Source organism: Notolepis coatsorum, assembly GCF_963971535.1.
Source record: "Notolepis coatsorum genome assembly, chromosome: 15".
NCBI classification, from domain to species: Eukaryota; Metazoa; Chordata; class Actinopteri; order Aulopiformes; family Paralepididae; genus Notolepis; species Notolepis coatsorum.
Window position 1 is genome coordinate 50,634,930 of NC_140179.1, and position 22,500 is coordinate 50,657,429.

At 45.8% G+C, this 22,500-nt stretch overlaps 1 protein-coding gene across 2 annotated transcripts in view; it reads right to left on the reverse strand.

Moving 5' to 3' along the window:
* Positions 1–22,500, reverse strand: part of rassf3 (Ras association domain family member 3) — a 222,174-nt gene that overhangs the window by 179,210 nt on the left and 20,464 nt on the right. For both annotated transcript variants that reach the window (XM_084331130.1, XM_084331131.1), the window contains exon 2: positions 11,986–12,119. In XM_084331130.1, the coding sequence (XP_084187256.1) occupies positions 11,986–12,119 (134 nt within the window). The remainder of the gene's footprint in view (positions 1–11,985; positions 12,120–22,500) is intronic.

A 22,500-nucleotide genomic window follows, 5' to 3' on the forward strand; every position in this document is an offset into this window, starting at 1 on the left:
TGCCTTGGTGTAGCAGTCTGGAAAATATGGTATATTATTCAGAACTGCTGACTGTGTTTATATCCCTTTTTGTACACAAAGACATTCTAACTAGTGTCATTGATTCACACGAGCAATGACACAAACGTCCCCGTCCAAAGAACATTGGAACACGGATTATGAATTACAGTATTGATTCATAATATTCTACAGTGCGTCCCCCTTGTGACTGGCAGGCGGGACCAGCAGGGGGCAGTAGCAGGCAGAGAGTGGCGGAGGGAGCTGAGAGATGATAAAGGGAGGAGGCCAGCGGAAGTCGATCTCTTCGGCAGTGAACTTGACAACGAGAAGTCACGTCTAACGGGGGGGGGGCTCTGGATAGCCCCGTTGCTGACTTTATGCCGGAGTGCCCCGGGAGAGGACAACAGGTGATAGGAAGTACTGGCTAGTGGATACGATATCCTAGCAGTACCAGTGTTATGATATGAACAATAAGTGCAGAGTCACGCACTAACAGTCGAGTTATACCTAGTTACAGTGAGCGGTATAGGTAGCGGGCGGCTAAGGATCACAGTAGCATTGCTCGTGTTATACTTAGTTACAGTGACGGTATAGCCTGCGTGCCCGAGACGTGCGGGACCTCCAAGCAGTCTGCCCGGGCGTCAACAGCTGTTTGCACCGGAGAGCTACAGCACACCTGCTCCAGGCTGCCTGCAGGACACGGGGAGTTCTTCACCACCAGCAGAGGTCGTCATCGCCAACACCAGCTCTGCCAGCGCTGCCTCTCTGCTACAGCTCCGCCTGCGGACATCCTCGCGAGAGCGTTCGACGCCATCTTGCCTCACGGACAACAGTGGAGTGGCGAGGCGGCCATTTTGGTAGAGTAAACATTAGGGCTTCGGCGCCCAGGATCCTATCGTACATTACACAGTGTGTCGCAGCCTACGGGCGAAGCTGGTGTTTGCTAACCACAGTGCATAGGGGTACCCCATAAACATTACATGCCGGCATTAGCATAGGGCTTTTGTTTTGGTAATTGTGGGCCCACACTTTTGGTTTTATTTCCTTTTCTTTGAGCGTGATACAATGTGTGTGTAATATTACTTTCCCATCTATTTAACCCTTCCCCTCTTGGGGGTAAACGTAACGCTGCCATATAGGTAAAGCCTAAGAAGAGGTATTATTACTGGTACTAGCCCAGACGTGGGTAAGGAGTCGAGTATATTGAAGTCTACAATATCTGGGTCTATTAACTTTGGGTCTGCAATACCTGAGTCTATACTGTGTGGGTGTACAATATAAGTGTTTGCAAGGTATTGAATTACAACTTGAGTAATAGTAGAACTACCTTCCGTTTGACCCATTGCTATTAAATATTTGTAGATGACCAGTCTTTAAATAACAGTAAAGGATGTAGATGGGAGTCTTGTGTGTGTGTCTTTCATTATTTCTAACCCTAACCCTAACCCTTTGCTACGGGTAATATATGTAATCGTAACCCCTTGCTATTCTACCTTTTCCATTTCCATTGTAAGGGTTCTGGTGTCACTAAGGGAGGGTACTGCTTGCGGGGGGAACCCAGTTATTTCTCTACCATCCGGTCAGTAGGTGTGGGAGGGAAAAAGGGGCAACTGTGGAGGGTGAGGGTGTGTTGGGGAGTACTGCTGACTGCTCCAGAGAGAGGGAGGAAGACCAGAGTACCAGACCAGGTTTGTAAACCCTGGGCCTCATTCACCCCCACTGCCAGCCTCCAGTTGACGCTCCGGACCCCAAAGACGGAGGTGCAGCTGGCCAGGGTGCTACTGTGTCTCGCTACCTATTGACCGCACCCCACAGTTCCCACGAAGCAGGGATAATCCACCCTGCTACATTGGCTTGGGCTGATCGCTACTAACTCGTTTGGCTGGGTTAGGGGGAGGGAAGCCGTGGGTGGGAAACTGGCGTTGTGGACAGCGACGCCTACAGGTCAGGTCTGGGCGCTTGCTCAGCGGAGGCAGGACTTGAGGAAGGCAGCGTGACCTCCCACGTGTTACACTTCACCAATGAGAGCCCTCGCTGCCAGGTGAGAAAAGAGCCACTGGCTGTCGCCGCACGTGTCAGAGGAAGCGTGCGGATACTTCAGGGTTCCCTTGTACCGACCAGTAGGAGAACATGCGCACAACAACCAGGTAGGGGAGGGAGGAATTGGCACAACGACTAAATTGGGACGGGGAGAAAACAGAGAAAAATCGGAGAAAGAGAGATACAAAAGAAAATAAAAAATACAAAAAAAGTTTGGGCTTTTCATTAAAAAACAACAGAGTTTGAAGGTCCCCGGTTCAATCCCCCGGACCACCAAGAAAGATCAAAGCTGGCTGGAGTGCCATTGAGCAAGGCACATAACCCTCAACTGCTTCAGTGGAGCTGCTCGGTAACCAACAGTGTCAGACTGTGGTTGTGGTGGGCATCTCTGGATAAATAAAGAATCTACCCTGGTTAAATAAAGAACCTACCCTGGTTAAATAAAGAACCTACCCTGGTTAAATAAAGAACCTACCCTGGATAAATAAAGAACCTACCCTGGTTAAATAAAGAACCTACCCTGGATAAATAAAGAACCTACCCTGGTTAAATAAAGAAACTACCCTGGATAAATAAAGAACCTACCCTGGTTAAATAAAGAACCTACCCTGGTTAAATAAAGAACCTACCCTGGATAAATAAAGAACCTACCCTGGTTAAATAAAGAACCTACCCTGGATAAATAAAGAACCTACCCTGGTTAAATAAAGAACCTACCCTGGATAAATAAAGAACCTACCCTGGATAAATAAAGAACCTACCCTGGTTAAATAAAGAATCTACCCTGGATAAATAAAGAATCTACCCTAGATAAATAAAGAATCTACCCTGGATAAATAAAGAACCTACCCTGGATAAATAAAGAACCTACCCTGGTTAAATAAAGAACCCACCCTGGTTAAATAAAGAACCTACCCTGGTTAAATAAAGAATCTACCCTGGATAAATAAAGAACCTACCCTGGATAAATAAAGAACCTACCTTGGTTAAATAAAGAACCTACCCTGGATAAATAAAGAATCTACCCTGGATAAATAAAGAACCTACCCTGGTTAAATAAAGAACCTACCCTGGTTAAATAAAGAACCTACCCTGGATAAATAAAGAACCTACCCTGGTTAAATAAAGAATCTACCCTGGATAAATAAAGAACCTACCCTGGATAAATAAAGAACCTACCCTGGATAAATAAAGAACCTACCCTGGTTAAATAAAGAATCTACCCTGGTTAAATAAAGAACCTACCCTGGTTAAATAAAGAATCTACCCTGGTTAAATAAAGAACCTACCCTGGTTAAATAAAGAACCTACCCTGGTTAAATAAAGAACCTACCCTGGTTAAATAAAGAACCTACCAAAGGTAAATGATTTTTAATGATACCACTGCATGTAAGATGGAACACACAGTGGCTCAGGAGGTAGAACGGTCGTCTACCTAGTCGGAAGGTTCCTGGTTCGATTCCTGCTTATCCTGGTCAGCGTGTCGAAATGTCCTTGAGCAAGACACTTAAGCCCTAATTGCTCCCGATGTGCAGGTTGGCACCTTGCATGGTTACCTCCGCCATCGGTGTGTGAATGTGTGAGTGAATGGGTGAATGTGAGGAACAAAAATGGTAAAGCATGTTGGATAAAAGTGCTATATAAATGCACCATTTACCATTTTACACTCTGTATCACTCTCCTTCTCTCTCTCACCCATTTATGTCCCTCTCTCTGTGCAGAGAACAAAAGGGAACTGATGGCTATTTTAACTCAATTATAGTCCTGTTTTCTCCCACAAACTAGCATGTACATGTATGCACACACACACACAGACATGTGATAGGTTGTGACTCTCTACTGGTTTTATATCATGGTATCATCTCTCATATTTAGTTTGGTCTGCTTTCAACCACACACCACAGAGAGAGAGAGAGAGAGAGAGAGAGAGAGAGAGAGAGAGAGAGAGAGAGAGAGAGAGAGAGAGAGAGAGAGAGAGAGAGAGAGAGAGAGAGAGAGAGAGGCAAGGGATGGAGATAGTGAGGGGGATAGAGCAAGAGGGAGAGAGTGAGAGAGAAGAGGGAGAAGGGAGAGAGTGATGGAATGAGACAGACAGACAAACTGACAGACAGACAGACTAACAGACAGACAGACAGGCGAGTGAGAATTGATGCATCATCTGGCCTGTTCAGCAGTATTGTCATGAATGGAGGGTAAACTGTATAATAACAAAGTTGATACACAGTTAACATACCTGAAGAGAAAAGAACAGAGCATAGCAGTGGAGGTTTCTCTATGACAACACGTGAAACACAAATTCACTCATAATTCATAATTATTATTAATTTACATATATATATATATGTAACGGATGGTATCGTGAAGCGCAGTCAAGAAGGGCTGGGGTGAGTAGCGGTGCTATGGGTTAAACTCACTCTCACATCCTTAAAAGACGCATAAACCCATTACTTAGAAGTGAATTCACCTCTTGGTATAGCGGTCTGTGTTGTTGCCTGCGACATGGGAGACCGGGGTTCGACTCCCACTCGGGGCATCGAAGTGCCTTGGGTGGAGTGGAGTGAGTTTGAGAGAGTGAGTGTAACGGATGGTATCGTGAAGCGCAGTCAAGAAGGGCTGGGGTGAGTAGCGGTGCTATGGGTTAAAATCACTCTCACATCCTCAAAGACAGATAGACACGTTGCAAAGTAGTGAATTCACCTCTTGGTATAGCGGTCTGTGTTGTTGCCTGCGGCGTGGGAGACCGGGGTTCGAATCTCCCTCGGGGCATCAAAGTTTGAGGTGACGTTGTCACAACCGTTACAATGGTGCCGATTGACCCGGATGCGTGAATATTAAAGGCAACCAACTTGTGTTCGGCTTTTCTCTGATTGGCCGCGACCCCCCGCCCCCACGCGCAAGCAAGCGGCAGCCCCTCCCACGTCCCAAATGAAACGCAAGGAGCTAGCGGCAGCGCAGGCAACCAACTTGTGTACCACTACCAACCAACTTGTGTTCAGCTGCGGTAGCAGTGGAGCGCTGCTGACAGATTATTATGTTTCGCGTTTTTAACAACCAACTACCAGATTCACTCGTCACTGTATCACCTCTGAAGTATAAACAAAGCCCATACAGTTATGAAATGCGCTGAACTAGAAAGCGTAACGTTATTATGTTTCGCGTTTTTAACAACCAACTACCAGATTCACTCGTCACTGTACATCACTTCAGCTCCAGCAGCAGCAGCGGCGGTGCTCCGTTGAAGCCCTTCAATGACAGAGCTCTCATATTTTGCGAATGCATAAACTATATCTTAAATTATGGCTATGTGTCTCGCCAGCGGGGCGACGCGGTGGTTTTCCCCGGCTTCCGTGCGCCGCCCGCGGCTTGATCCAGCTTCAGCAGCAGCAGCAGCGGCGGTGCTCTGTTGTAGGAAGCCCTTCAATGACACCGCTCTCATATTTTGCGAATGCATAAGCTATATCTTAAATTATGGCTATGTGTCTCGCCAGCGGGGCGACGCGGTGGTTTTTCCCCGGCTTCCGTGCGCCGCCCGCGGCTTGATCCAGCTTCAGCAGCAGCAGCAGCAGCGGCGGTGCTCTGTTGTAGGAAGCCCTTCAATGACACCGCTCTCATATTTTGCGAATGCATAAACTATATCTTAAATTATGGCTATGTGTCTAATATGGCTGTCGCTTATCAATGACTTCGCGACAGCCATATTAGACACATCGCCATAATTTAAGATATAGTTTATGCATTCGCAAATATGAGAGCTCTGTCATTGAAGTGGGTGGTGGCAGCATTACTAACAGTAGCGATTTTTATTGTTTTGTCATGACCAAACATAATCCCAACATAGATAGGAGGTGTACTGTATGTCAAATGTCGGTCATGTGGTGGAAGAGTTTAGTACAGTCACACAACAGAACACCAGTGTTTCTAGTAGATATGTTTATTAATATAAATAAACACCTCTGTCTGAACTGGTTCGAGCAGCGCGTTGGTTCGACCAGTTCTGCCGCGTCTCTCAGCGGAAAAGGGCGTGTGCTAGGGCGGTCACGTGGCCGTGTGGCCAATCAGAGAAACGCTGAACGAAAAGCTGAACACAAGTTGGTTGCCTTTAATATTCACGCGACCCGGATGCCTTGGGTGGAGTGGAGTGAGTTTGAGAGGGTGAGTGTAACGGATGGTATCGTGAAGCGCAGTCAAGAAGGGCTGGGGTGAGTAGCGGTGCTATGGGTTAATCTCACATCCTCAAAAGACGCATAAACCCATTACTTAGAAGTGAATTCACCTCTTGGTATAGCGGTCTGTGTTGTTGCCTGCGACATGGGAGACCGGGGTTCGACTCCCACTCGGGGCATCGAAGTTTAAGGTGACGTTGTCACAACCGTTACATATATATATATATATATATATATATATATATATATATTTTTTTTTTTATTATTATTATTATTATTATTTTTTTATTAGAAATGTTTTCCTCTGTAAAAAATTGCCAAAATTGACAGCTCTGAGCTCAGGCCTGCACTACATTGCATTCTGCACAGGTTGACCCGGGATTAAATAAATAATAAATAATAGCCAATCAAAATAGGCTATTAACGGTCCGTGCATTTAAACTCTTGCCATTGAATGGGGGATTGAATGATTGACAGCATTGAAATCCAATACACGGAGGTTGAATGATTGACAACCTTCAAATCCAATCAGAGATTGCTGCATTGCACAGTCAAAACAGTCCAGCTGCAGTTCCGTAGGTTAGGTTTAGCTGGGGCCAATCTCAAGTTTCTCAAGTTTCTTTATTAGTTGTCATACAGAAGTACAGAATACTTTTATACAAAATGTAACAGAAAGAAGCATTTTGTATAAAAGTATTCTGTACTTCTGTATGACAACTAATAAAGAAACTTGAAGAAACTTGAGATTGGCCCCAGCTAAACCTAACCTACGGAACTGCAGCTGGACTGTTTTGACTCCCTACCAAACTGTGTAGGCAGCATTGAAAGAGCTCGCTAGTAGTTTAGTAAGCTGTACAGCTGTAACAACACAGTAGTAGGCTAAATTAAACTTTGCGCCAACATTAGGACCGAAGTATAAACCAGCAACTGAGCAACATGAAGAAGTGGACTTATGCATCTGGATTAGTGTTGTCAAAAATATCGAAGTATCGATACATATCGATACTGAATATTTAAAATGGTTTCGATACTCATTTCCCGAAATACCGATACTTTCTGCAGTATCGGTACCAGCTGGCGAGTTTTCTACCGCAAGTTGTTGACACGCTGTTCAGAGCACGCTTGCCCCTCCGGCTCCTCCAGCCCTCCCCCTCACAGAGCCGACAAACATTTTAGCTGAAGATGGCAAATGCAGAGCATCCGCAACTTGTGCTTGTGGATAAAGAAAACAGCAAAAGTGCTGTTTGGAGGTACTTCGGGTTTAAAGTAAACAACGAAGGACAAGCTAAAGAAGATGCCCCAATGCTATTTGCAAGCAGTGTTACAGATCAGTGCCAACGCGGATCTCCATAAAGAAATGAGAGGTTCGTGATAGCTGCTCTTTCAACGTCACTGTGACTGAAGCATTAAACCATTAACTCTAGTTTAATACATGATACGTTGTCTACTGATGGCGCATAATATCAACAGCTGATAAGTTGTTAGTAACGTTACAGGCAGCTATCAGCTAACGTTAGCTACTCCTAGCCGTTAGCTCCCTTAGCTTAGCTGGCCACTTTATAATTACTGCATGGAAACGGAGTAACGTTAACGTTTAAACGTTATGTCGAGGTCATACAATACTACAGTCGACATAAGGTTAACGTTACCCCGTTTCCATGAAGTGTTTAAATAGCAGCAATCTTGTTGAAAATGTAACGTTACTAAAATGCTCCGAGCATAGCCTCTCTCTCTCTCTCTACCCCTCTCTCTACCCCTCTCTCTCTCTCTCTCTCTCTCTCTCTCTCTCTCTCTCTCTCTCTCTCTCTCTCTCTCTCGTTATCTTTAAATAAAAATCGAAACTGTTACTAACTGTAATACAAACAGTTCAGTTTGTCAGGTACATGCAACACAGATTACAGTGTTTACATCTGTCTGCTTGAGAAAATAGTAATACCATGTTCTGCATCTGCAATAAAAATGATTGAAGTGAGATGAACAGTTATTTTTAAATGTGTGATCTAAAGATAAACAAAGGGTTTTAAAAGTGTTATATTTATCTTCTCTTATAGTACCAGAGAGAAGCTGAGGAAAATCAGCCAGCAACAAAAGCTAAATTTGTTTATAAAAAAAAAATATATATATATATTTTTTTTTTTCTTTTTTTTTTTTGGTATCGAAATGGTATTGAAGTATCGATACTTTTCAAGGTATCGTATCGAAGTCGAAATTCCAGTATCGTGACAACACTAATCTGGATCAGAAGAAAGTAAGTTGTAGTGTTTATACAACGAAAGCCTGCTTAGCCTGGACGCTAACGTGAGCTAACGTTAGCCAGCCGAATTGTTTAGAGAACAATACGTGTCCGTAACAGTAGTGTAGTTCTAACTTCACTCGGGAGACAAAAGCCAAACATCAATTTGATGCAACAAGCTGGCTCACGATGCACATGGCTATTGTTTACATTTTCCATGGGATTAATGCATGCGGCTCGATTCGGACTCGTCACATGGAGAAGCTGCACTATTCAACGAAAGATGAGATTGATTGATTGATTGATTGAAAGATCGATCGAGATACCGTCTTTATGGGTAAGTGTCTTGGCTTTGTCAGTTTGTGTAACGTTACTGGAACACTCCTCCTCTCTCCTCTCCTCTCCTCTCCTCCCCCTCTCCTTAATCAGAGTTTCCAACGCTATAGGTCTATATGACAGGCGTTGTACTCTTAAACAGTAATGTATATTTGTAGATCTGGTATGTCATAAATGTCTGGATGTAGCAGTACTGTCTATATCTCTGTATGTCATATATAGATGTAACACTGTCTATCTGTATGTCATGTTACCTCATGGTACCAAAGCACCTCAAAGGCGCTAAAAACAAAATTACAAACATCTCAAAACAAACTGGTCAGACTACTGCTTGACCTTACTCCTAGAACCCACCTCACCCCTGCCCACTTTGACAACCTAGGATGGCTTAGAGTAGACGACAGAGTACAGCAACTTGCAATGGGCCTGGTCTACAAGATACACTACACGACCAAGGTACCCATGTACATGTCAAAATACTTCCCAAAGGTCAGTGAATACCACGATCACAACACCAGAGGGAGCTCCACAAATCATGTTAAACCCAGATTCGGCTCAAATAAGGGACTAAACACGTTTCGCAATTATGCCACATCAATGTGGAACGCCCTACCCAAAGCTGTAAAGGAATGTGGATCACTACCCACTTTCAAAACCTCTCTCAAGGGACACCTACGGGAGACTGCAATTCAACACTGGCCCCTGTAAATATCCTAACCCAACCCCCTCCAATGTACAGTCATTTACCTAGTATGGTTTTGTCAATAGTCCAATGTACAATTTTGTTTGTTTGTACAGTGTCTCCTCCCCCCCCCCCTCAATGTACAGTTTTGCTTGTTTATACAGTGTGCCCCCCCCCCCCAAACCACCTCCAATGTAAATTACCCAGTATGGTTGTCAATATCCCAATGTACCCAACCCCCCCCCACCCAACCTCCTCCAATGTACAGTTTCTACGTCAAATGTATGTACTCCCTTTTCTTGACTCCTTTTGTATCACAAACAGTACTGTATTTGCAAATCTGGTATGTCATAAATGTATAGATGTAGCAGTACTGACTATTTGTATGTCATGTATGTCATATATGTCCTGATGAATTGAAAATGGGGGACCCTGATGTAAACAAGACGAAAGTCTTTCTCTGGTCTGCATCCCCTTAACAATTGTGTGTATTGAGCTGTACTGTATTGTACCCATTCTGCAATCTGTTAATAAAGTTTTCAATCAATCAATCAATCAATGTTATGATGAATTGAAAATGGGGGACCCTGATGTAAACAAGACTAAATTCTTTCTCTGGTCTGCATCCCCTTAACAATTGTGTGTATTGAGCCGTACTGTATTGTACCCATTCTGCAATCTGTTAAATAAAGTTTTCATTCATTCATTCATTCATTCATTCATTCATTCATTCATTCATTCATTCATTCATTCATTCATTCATTCATTGTCCTTGTGTTACATAAAACCCATCTGTGGCCTCGTGCAGAGGAAGGTGGTAAATACATGTTAGATATTCCAATGTACAGTTTTGCATACCATTGACTCAGAATGGTCTGTTTTATTGAAATCGTCACAGCAGTATAGTTTGTTTATACTTCAGAAGTATGATATTTAAACATGGTCCCCAAAATGAATGGAAGCAAATGAGGAGCCTGACACCTGGGAGGAATGGGGGTGTTGCAGCGTTGGGAATGTTTAAAAATATAATTTAATATATAATATAATAATTTGTGATTCACCTAAAAATTTGGTCAGCAGCCTCCACTGGAGCATAGCATAGCAGAACAGAACAGAACAGAACAGAACGGAACAGAATACAACACAACAGAACAGAACATAGCATAGTATAGCAGAACAGAACAGAACAGAATAGAATAGAACAGAACAGAATAGAATAGAATAGAGCATAGCATAGCATAGTATAGCAGAACAGAGCATAGCACAGCATGTCATAGCATAGCAGAACAGATCAGAACAGAACTGAACAGAACATAGCAGCAGGGCAGAACAGAACAGAAGAGAACAGAGCAGAGCAGAACAGGACACAACATAACAGAACAGAGCAGAACAGAACAGAACAGAACAGCAGGGCAGAGCAGAACAGAACAGAACAGAGCATAGCAGAGCATAGCATATCATAGCAGAACTCAAGGTTCTACTAGTTACATAATAGCCAAAACATTGATGAAGTATGAAGGACATTTCTTTTTTCTTGAGGCCAGAGTCACGTGTTGACCTGGTGGAGAGGCTGGTGACACAACAATACCTACTGCTGACTGGACACACGCACGCACGCACGCACACACACACACACACGCGCGCGCGCTGTACCCGGCACAGATCCACATGTTTGTCATAGCTATGTGTAACATTCTGCAGTTTCCCTCAAACTCTCGTGCGTGGAACGCTCTCTCTGTAATGTCAACATACTGCGACATGGTGGTGATATCTTCTGTACTACACCACCACCATCAGTGTGGTATAATATACAGAGGGTTATAACTTGTCAACACTGATTCTTTTTTAGATATCAAGCATCTCTATGACCGGCAATATCACTATCTTAGTTATTCACACACTCACTGGTGTAGGAGGGTAACGACAATTATTTGAGGCGGCGAATCAAATAATGTGAAAATGAATTGAATGGATTCTAGCCGGGACCAGGGTTTTAATCTGCAGGTCTAAACACAGAATACTGGTATGCCTGTACACTGCCATCTTGTGGTAAAGTATGGCCACTACACAGAGAAGGAGCAAGAGAGACAGAGAGAGAGGGGAGAGGGAGGGAGAGAGAGACATAGAGATATGATCTGCTTTTTTCAACCACACACCACTGAGACAGACAGAGGCCCATTACAGCAGAGATCAAACTAAATCTCTCCAGATGCTTGGCCCTCCTCTGCAACAGCCCAGCAGTCCTCAGGACACTAACAGCAAGTCTATGAACATGTCCAAGACTGACAATTAGCAAAACCATTATCCTACAGCCATAACCAAGGCCCCTGATACTAGGACCATTATCCTACAGCCATAACCAAGGCCCCTGATACCAGGACCATTATCCTACAGCCATAACCAAGGCCCCTGATACCAGGACCATTATCCTACACAGCCATAACCAAGGCCTCTGTCGTGTGAGGTCGAGGGCGGTGGACACACACACACACAGACACATACACATACACATACAGGTGGGGTGTACTCACAGTGAGTTGTGTGTTGTTGTTCAGGTGGTCTTGATTCAAGGAGCTGAGAGGAGAGTCCACAGAGGAGGGTCCTCCGGGATGACAGTCCAATGATATTCTTTCTCTACAGGCAGCATGGCAGGTGTACTTACAACCTAGAGAGAGAAGTGAAGTTGAAAAACAAAATAAGGAAAGGGGAGGTGAGAGGAGAGGAGAGGTGTTGAGAGGAGGAGAAGAGAAGACACAAGAGGCAAGGGGAGACGAGAAGAAAAGAGAGGAGAGGAGAAGAGAAGTGAGGAGAGGAGTTGAGAGTAGGAGAAGAGAAGAAACAAGAGGCGAGGGGAGAAGAGAAGAAAGGAGAGGAGAAGAGAAGTGAGGAGATGAGAGGAGAGGAAAGGGGAAAGGAGAGGAGAGAGAGGAGGGGTTTGATTCATTGATTGATTTACTGATTGATTAGAGGGGCATTTCAAAGTAATGATCCTTCAAGTAAGACTAATAAAAGGAGAAAATATGTTTTCTATATATTTTTTACATTATATTCAGAATGCATGTATGTTATTCCTGTGGTCTAAGACAGTCGATAAATATTAGTGGTGCATGTGAACAACGCAAGAACTAGACTAAACTAGAGCTTAGAATAGACTAGCTACAACTAGACTAAACTAAACTAGAGTTTAAACTAGAATACCGGTAGACTAGCTAAAACTAGACTAAACTAAACTAGCTAAATTGACCATATTCACACCACGGCTGTTTTGCTCTCGTGTCATGCTCAGGTTGGGATCCCTTTCACCCTGTTCCCACTTCCCACCCAAGTAATCCCAACCTGCGCATGACATAAGAGCAAAAATGGCCACTGTGTTAATATGCTCAATAAACAGTGAATTGGGAGAGAAGGTATCAATGACATCGAGAACACTGAGAGGAATGTTTCGGGTATATTGACCATATTCACATGGCGGCCATTTTGCTCTCATGTCATGCTCAGGCTAGGATTCCTTTCCATCCTGTTCCCACGCAAGGAACCTGAGCATGATATAAGAGCAAAACCTCCATCGTGTGAATGAGAGAGCACGTTCCGTTTCAAAAGTGACACAGTAGATATTTAGTGAGCAAATGCAGGTTAAATGTGTGTGTGTGTGTGTGTGTGTGTGTGTGTGTGTGTGTGTGTGTGTGTGTGTGTGTGTGTGTGTGTGTGTGTGTGTGTGTGTGTGTGTGAGTGTGTGTGTGTGTGTGTAGGTGTGTGTGTGTAGGTGTGTGTGTGTGTGTGTGCGCGTGTGTGTGTGTGTGTGTTTAACCCTTTCACTACCACACTACCAAAGGGTTAACCCTTTCACTGTGACAATACAGAAGGTTAACCCTTTCACTGCCACTTCAAAGCCCTCCACAGCCTGGCCCCCCCCTACCTGACTGATCTCCTTCTTCCCTACCGCCCCACCCGTTCCCTCCGGTCCTCCTCCACTGCCTCCCTCACTGTCCCGACATCCAAGCTTAAAAACTTTGGAGATCGGGCCTTCTCTCGTACTGCACCCCGACTCTGGAACTCCCTCCCCCAGTCCATCAGAGACTCCCCTACACTCTCCACCTTCAAAGCTCGCCTCAAAACCCACCTGTTCTCCCTTGCCTTCAACCCCCCCCACCCATAACCCCCCCCCCTCCAACCTGATTGATGTCTGTCTCCAGTCTTTTTTGTGCTATCATGCTGTCTTCCCTGTTCCCCCCATGGTCTCATGTTCCTTTTGTTTTGTTTATTTGTTGTTTCTTTGTTTTTGTTTCTTTGCTTTTGTTTCTTTGTTTATACTCTTGCTCCCGACTATTGTCAGCGACTTCGGGTTATTGAGAAGCGCTATATAAATTAAATTAATTATTATTATTATTACATGTCAAAGTAGGGTTAACCTTTTTTATTTATTTTTTTAAACTTTATTTTTTAGCGTTTATCGCTTTTTCTGGTCAAGCATGACCGACAGAAACAGGTTGAATGGGATGTAGAGTAGGGGAAGACACTCTGAGAAAATACGGCGGGTCCGGGAATCGAACTCGTGTACCCCAGATCCGTGACGAGCACGGTTGTCCCCGACGCAGAAATAGCGCCGAGATACGCGGTGAGCTACGGGAGCTCGCCCGTAGGGTTAACCTTTTAACTACCACACTACATACGGTTAACCCTTGCACTACCACAATACAGATGGTTAACCCTTTCACTGCCACATGACAAAGGGTTAACCCTTTCACTACCACACTACAGAATGTTAACCCTTTCACTGCCACATGACAAAGGGTTAACCCTTTTCATTACCCTTCTGTAGTGTGGTAGTGAAAGGGTTAAGTGCATGACCGACATTCATGTGTGCTTGTGTGTTTGCTTTCTAACGTATTATGCAAATTATCTCTTGCTCTCTCCATGCAGACAGACTCGCGTCTCGTGAAAACCAGGTCATGTTTTAGTGAAGCGTGTCGGGAGTGAATAATTCACTTTGTAAATGAGCCAACCCACAATATGTAAACACTGACCTTGATAAGAACCTGTCTGCCTTCAATTCATTTCACTATGAAATATAGAAAATAGATTATTGTTGTTTATTTATAAAAATTTATTTAAATTTTTTTTTATGTAGAGTAATCATTTTTAAAAGATAATACATCCACAGAGCTTTTAAAAAGGTGCGGAATAAAAGTATTGCTTTTCCCCCCAAAAAAGTATTTATTAATGAATCTATCATTAAAAAAAGGTTTGCGGGTCCAAATGATTTAGTTTGACAGCTATTGAGAGTAAATTAGTTTGAATATGGCCACCAGTGATGTCATCAGGGACATTGAATCCTTGTGTTGTATTAATTACAGCTCAATGAAATGATAAGGTAGCAGTCCCTTTAAGACAATGTATTGCTGTTTTTTCATCTACATAATTTCCTTGGAGCTGTAATTAACATAGGATGCTGTAATACAAGGATTCAATGTCCCCAAATGTGAAGCTCTAGTAAGCTCTCATTAAAGTGAGCACTCTAGTAAGCGATCATGAAAGTAAGCTCTCTAGTAAGCTCTCTAGTAAGCACTCTATTAAGCACTCTAGTAAGCACTCTAGTAAGCACTAGTAAGCACTCTAGTAAGCTCTCTAGTAAGCACTCTAGTAAGCTCTCTAGTAAGCACTCTAGTAAGCTCTCTAGTAAGCACTCTAGTAAGCACTAGTAAGCACTCTAGTAAGCTCTCTAGTAAGCACTCTAGTAAGCTCTCTAGTAAGCACTCTAGTAAGCTCTCTAGTAAGCACTCTAGTAAGCGCTCTAGTAAGCACTCTAGTAAGCACTCTGGTAAGCGCTCTAGTAAGCACTCTAGTAAGCACTCTAGTAAGCACTCTAGTAAGCTCTCTAGTAAGCGCTCTAGTAAGCACTCTGGTAAGCACTATAGTAAGCACTCTAGTAAGCTCTCTAGTAAGCACTCTAGTAAGCACTCTAGTAAGCTCTCTAGTAAGCACTAGTAAGCGCTCTAGTGAGCACTCTAGTAAGCACTCTGGTAAGCACTATAGTAAGCACTCTAGTAAGCACTCTAGTAAGCTCTCTAGTAAGCACTCTAGTAAGCACTCTAGTAAGCTCTCTAGTAAGCACTCTAGTAAGCACTCTATTAAGCACTAGTAAGCTCTCTAGTAAGCTCTCTAGTAAGCTCTCTAGTAAGCACTCTAGTAAGCACTCTAGTAAGCACTAGTAAGCGCTCTAGTAAGCTCTCTGGTAAGCACTCTAGTAAGCACTCTAGTAAGCACTCTAGTAAGCTCTCTAGTAAGCACTCTAGTAAGCACTCTAGTAAGCACTCTAGTAAGCTCTCTAGTAAGCACTCTAGTAAGCTCTCTAGTACGCGCTCTAGTAAGCACTCTAGTAAGCACTCTAGTAAGCTCTCTAGTAAGCACTCTAGTAAGCTCTCTAGTAAGCTCTCTAGTAAGCACTCTAGTAAGCACTCTAGTAAGCACTCTAGTAAGCCTCTAGTAAGCACTCTAGTACGCGCTCTAGTAAGCACTCTAGTAAGCACTCTAGTAAGCTCTTGTTGTGGAAAGGTTGTTTGACACAGCAGGAGACGATATTTCCAATTGTAACAAATAGGTAATTTATTTAAGAAGAGAAGTTCGTTAACAGCAAGAGCTATGGGTCAAAGATGATCGCCACAGCTTGAACAAAAACACTCTGTCCTGGAACCCTTTGCCTGTCCCTAAATCCCCTCTCAGTCCTGCCCCCATGACAGATATGATGACGTGTCACATCATGTCAGATCTGACATGACGTACATTAAGATGATACGTAGATTTAACATTGGAGAGAGAGAGAACATGAGGAGAGATAAGCAAGATATGATATCCACACACGATATGATGTAAAACATTAAGAACATGAAAAGAGAGTGAGATATGTGTGTTTGTGTGTGTGTGTGTGTATGTGTGTCTGTGTGTGTGTGCGTCTGTGTACAGACGTGTGTGTATTGTATGTGTGTGTGCTGTGTAACTGTGTGTGTCTGTGTGTGTGCTGTGTATGTGTGTAAGAGAGAAAAGACACAAGATTAGAACACACGATATGATGTGCTGAAATGTCCATCTACTATCTTGAGGCTGTTTTAAGAACATCAGCCAGACTGTCGCCCTAGTGTCTTTGAGCCCTGCTAGTTGACCTATATTAAACTAGTCAAGACTAACCCCTTTCCTACCTCCACCCTCGTATACACATTTTCCCCAACATTCCCCCATTTGGGGCTATCCCTAGTCCCACCCAAATCATATAACCAAGAAAATGTGAACGTCTAACTAAACAAGAACGCTTTGACCCTTTTAACCTCCTTCCAGTTAAGAGTACCCTCCTCCCGTTCGGATGCACTCCTTGCCCTACTTAGATGCACCTCTCCCCTCCAGGATCAGGAGATACCACGTGTGGGGAAACCGGCTTTTTCAGGGCCGCATTGCCGCCTACACTGGACCCCCTCTCACCCAACCAAGGATACAGGCCTCCACTTCCAGGCTAAGGTCTCCTCACATGAACAGAAGAAGTCCCCTTATCTTACCTTCAGGTGCAGTTTAAGGCTGGGTCCCTTTCCAATCTTAGGAGAGACAATTCAGATTCCTCTGAATTGACACCCCTCATCCCTCTGCTTCCCAGCATTTTCTTTTCAAAAACACTGATCACAGAAGCACAGCTCGCCTACTAACCCTGTATCGGCTAGTAAGGTTACCGTGGCCTGACTGTACATTGAGCCAAGTGCATTTACGCCCATACTGTCCAGTCACTCACGGTCCCCGTCCCGCTATCTGTGACTATAAGCAGGGGTCATAACGCTCTCCTGACCGGCTGGCGACCCAGTCGATAGCGACCTCATAGTCCGTCATCAAGTCAGGACCCCAAGCAGCTGACTGTCCGTAGTACCTATCAGCCACTCAGTTTAGAAACCGACGGTCTTGTCCCCACCCCGCTTGCTCTGGGCATGGAAATATTGACCGTTTTCGCCAGCCTTGCCTGTTCATGGCAGGAGCTGTGCCCCCTACGGTGCACCGCCCTGCTCCTAGGTGTGGACTGTCGCCCACGTACCACCCAGTGCCCACACCAACTTATGTGCGACGTTTCCTGGGCCGACTAGGCGGTGCCACAGTGGTATGTTATTTCATACCTCGTTACGCACGAGGGCCTTCAGTTTCTCCCCAGCACTATAGAATGTGTTTAACGTGCGCCCAGACTCTTGCGAGCCCACTGCCGCCTGTTGAAGGCTAGAGGTTCGGGGTGCCTAATCCCCTCCCTAACCTTACTTCATTCACTGGACCCCTAACGGACCAACAAAGGCTGACTACCGTTCTCACAATAAACACAAAACCGCTCAAAACAAGAGTAATAATAAAACATCAAAAAAAAATACCCCAATTTATAATCCTAACCTGACAGACAAATCCCCCCAACCTCCACCGCTTACCAAATGAGCCACAGTTCCGGCCGGAAACCGCGACTCTCATCAGGGAAAGGAGAAGTTGACCGTCAGAACTAAACATAGAACATCCCTCCCAAAAAAATGACATTGTCTCTTCCATAACATTGAGTCCCAGTGTCCATCGCTCAGCCCCCCTTCCATGCCCACGCCATAGTCTCCTCACCGTATTGCCAAAAGTCACATTTTGCCAATACAGCAACCACCACGCCACACCTCCAGTCCTCGTAGAAGCATGTCCCCATGCCTGGACGGGAGGCGCTGGTACCGACCTCACCACGTGTCCCCCCATCTTCGACGGGAGGTGCCCATCTTGCCCACTGCGTTAGCCCCCCCCTTTTGTCCCTCCAGTCCCCAGAACCGATCCCCCGACCACTTCTTCTCAATGCTTCCTCAGGCTCAGAACCGACACTCTGCCGATGCCCCTTCCCATTCCGGTTTGACCAGGACCACAAGTAAAATAAACAAAAAATAATAAAAAAATAAAAAACAATGCAATGATTTTCAATGGTTGCAATCTCTATGCCGAAGGATCATTAGAAAATCAGACTAAAATTCCTAGTTAAAGGAATAAACCAACAAAACTGCGCTCAGACCATCCCCCGTCACTCTTAAAGGAAAGAACCAACAAAAAGAAAATGTCCCTACCTCACCATACCCCTAATCCTCTATCCCCTCGTCTCCCTCTAAGGCAGCATAAAGCTGAGGATATGGCCCGATTTGTGGCTCAATCTCTTTCTGTCCCACCATCAGCATTTGGCTCGTTACGTGTGAAGTTACCAGCCTACCCAAGAGAGGCATACCACAACAGAAAAGGAGAACCAATATCAACCCTGCCAACCCCGATGGATATCCCCGTCTGCATCACTATGCTTCCCCACTGTCCCAATCTTTCCAACACCCCACTCCCCCACCATTCTTCATTCCGGCCAGAATTCCCCCTCAATTCCTCCCTCAAATCCTTCAGCTTAGCCATGGCCTCGGAGAACTTTCCCCCTGGCCCCACATTCGTCGGAATGAATGTGCAGCAGTACTGTCCAAACATGGAACAGACTCCACCCTTCTCCGCCATTAACCAGTTCAGAGCCTGTCTATTCTGCCACGCCACCGTACTGGTCGCGTGCATCTGGTCCCCCATTGCATCCAACGCCTCCTCGGTGTAATTGAGATACCGCTGCTGATTGTAAAACAAATAGTTGATCCACCCGGTGTTCTTATTGACCGATATCCATGGCAGAATAGACTCAAACCCTGCCGCAATCTCATTCTTAGCCATGAACTCGGCTGGAATGCCCCTTGGCTGTCCTATGCTGTCCAGATACACCCTTGGGTCTGCCTTGTAGCTACGCTTCGTTCGAGAGATAGGAGACTCAGAAGGTCCTTCCGTCACTGATAATGGTAGGACCACCATTGGCATGATCGCCTGAACCCGGGCACATCTACCTGACCAATCTAAAGGAAGTGTATTCCTCAACCTCCTACCGCCGCAGAGCCAGTATTGGTCCGCCAGTGCCATATCCTGGACATGAAAAGGGCAAGCTACAGGCCGTGGGTTGGTATCCACTCCCTTTAACACGACCCCGTGTCCACACTTTCCTTCTTTCGTACAGTTAGTCGTGATGCTCCAAATAGTAGTGCACCGCCCCTCTGCCACCTCCCCTACATCCCGGGTCCCCTCCTTTTGCAAGCACTCGAAATCCTTGGTCAGCCATAGTTTGACACCTCTGGGTATTGGCAACCCCGTCGCTGTCCCTGTCACACTGAGCCCAACTGAACTTCGTGCCCTTCACCAGCAGCCTATCCGGACGTGCCTTGGAGCAGACATAACAATCCTCTATCTGATTCTGCGCGCTCGTGTACTGGACCCACTTAAACCACTCATTCCCTAAAGCCGCCCTATACATCGGGTCAGCCTCCGGGTCTTCCTCGTCATAGTCATAGTCGCCCCCATCTTGTTCCCCGGAAGGAAGCAAACCCCTCAACTTGGCCCAGAGTGAGCCCACTGAGTCCCTCAACGTTCCGGCTGTCCTCTGGAACATATCCTGTCCCCCCACCTCTTCCGACTCAGTGTCCTTGACCTCCCTTTTTCCCCTCACCCCTGTCCCCTGTGATTGGTTCGGGACAGGCTCAACTCTCCTATCTACCCCCACAACCCGATGCTCGTTAGTATAATGGTAAGTATCCCCGCCTGTAACGGGGGAATGGTCAAAATCAAAAACATGCCCTTGCGGTCCTACGGGAAACACCCCGTTTGGTTGTAGTCTTATCTTCTCCCCCCCTTCCTCGATGGAGGGAAAAGGGGCGCCTGATTCTGAGCCTGGTCATGAAAGTCTGCTGGTACTTGAGCCTGAGCGGGACCCCGTGGGACTCCTACCCACTCAAACCCGTCATCCTCAAGGACGGGTCGACCGTGACGGTTCTTTATGACGTCGTTGTGCCCGGCCGACCGTCCGCACACTGCTGCCAACATCTGCGGGAGCATCAGCAGGCACTGCACCTTCCAGTTGCCGTCTCGGACCCTCCATGTCGGGTTCTGCATAACTGCGATCGATTGTATCCCCCAAGAGATCGCCGCTGGCCTTTATGCAGTGATTGAAGTGGAACCAGGTCGCTGATCCCTTGACTTGGACTGCCGTTCCAGTCGATCGGATCACCTCGTACGGGCCCTCTCTCCGGGGTGATGACCACTTTCTCTTGTGGACCTTTACGAAGACCAAGTCCCCAGGGATCAGTCTCGGTTTGGTGGCTTCCTTCTCCGCCTCCTTCGCTTTCTCTGCTCCTGTCGAAACACAGCTTCATGTATTTTAGTCACTTGCTGAAGATATTTTTCCAGATCTTGCTCAAAAATATCTAATGCCGGGCCCCTAGCCAGGTGTCTAAATGGCGGTGCTGGCATGCTGCGGCCTGTAAGCATTTCATGCGGTGTTAGCTGTGTTTGGCGGTTTACGCTGCTTCTAATCAGAGCAAGTGGCAAAGCATCAATCCAGTTAAGCTTAGTTTGCATACAGATTTTCAACAGTTTGTTTTTAATGACCAGATTGGCCCTTTCCACCTTCCCCTGCGACCCGGGACTATAGACACAGGAAAGGCGCTGTCTTATACCTAATTTCTGCATCAGCCCTTTAACCACCTTGTCGATGAACTCGCGGCCATTATCGCTTTGTAATATCGTGGGAATTCCAAATCTCGGAATGACCTCGCGACACAGGAACTTGATCACTGTGTCCGCGTTCTTGTGTTTAGATGGAATGGCCTCAATCCAGCGACTAAAGCAGTCCTCTACTACCAGGAGGTATCGTTTGCCCTGCACTGGCGTTATCATGTCTGTATAGTCCATAATCAGATGTCTGAATGGTCCCTCAGGGAGGGGTGTGTAAGCCGCCACTGTCGGTACTCCTTTGCGCACATTGCCCTGTAAGCATGTTAAACACCTGGCTAGTGTAACGTCAATTTGTGCCTGAAGCTTTGGGGACCAAAATCCCATTTTCGTGATTCGTTTCAGGGTCTCTGCTCTTCCACAGTGATCAACACCATGAGCCTCAGGTATCACTAAGGACAGAAGATCGATGGAGGCGACTATCAAACCGTTATGACTCCTCCACAGACCATCTGCCCCCCCTACAGCCCCCCTCTCCGTCCACGACTGTTTCTCGGCCTGCGTGGCTGAGTCCTGAAGATCACTCAAATTATCCTCAGTTACCTCAGTCGTCAGTTCGGCCGCAAACATCAGAACAGCCGTGGACGGCACCGCAGCCGCCGCCTTCGCGGCCTCGTCCGCCGCGTTGTTTCCCGTCGTCACAAAGGACAGGTCCTTTCTGTGTGCCTGGCACTTTACGATAGCAATGTTTTTGGGCAACTTTACAGCCTGAATAAGCGCCACAACCTGCTTGTGGTGAAGGATCGGTGAGCCGTCCGATTTCTTAAAGCCTCTTGCCTTCCAAATGGCCGCGAAATAGGTGGCATACGCCCTGCGCATACGCAGAGTCTGTAAAGATGTTAACCGTGCGATCTTTAGCTATTATGCATGCTTCTGTTAGTGCTATTAGTTCTGCAAGCTGGGCCGAACATGGTTGCATGCATTGTCCGGCCTTTCTTGTTAGTGTTTCTCCGTTAGGTTTGCACTGTACGACGGCGTATCCTGACCTTAAATTTTCCCCCTCCCGATAGCAGGACCCATCCACAAAAAGTGAGAGTTCTGCTATCGCGAGCGGGTCGACTCCCAAATCAGGACGGAGTTTCACGAAAGCCTGTCGCTTCCACCTCACACTCATGCGGTTGACCCTCGCTCGGGAGTGGTACCAGATCCGCCGGGTTACTGCCGTGGCATGTTTTTATCGTAACGTCCGAGTACTGCAGGAGCCTCATGTAAGCCTGTTGCCGTTGGCTGGTCAGAACAAATTTGCCTCTTTCAATCAAGTTTGCCAATTTGTGATGTGTCCAAATGCAAATGTCATATCCCATTGTCACGGCCGTTGCCTTCTCATACATCAAATGTGCGGCGGCCAGGGCCTGATAACAAGGTGGCAGACCCTGCTCTACCGGCGAAAGAGCTCTAGAGTAATATGCTATCGGTTGTTTTTCCCCAAGAATCCG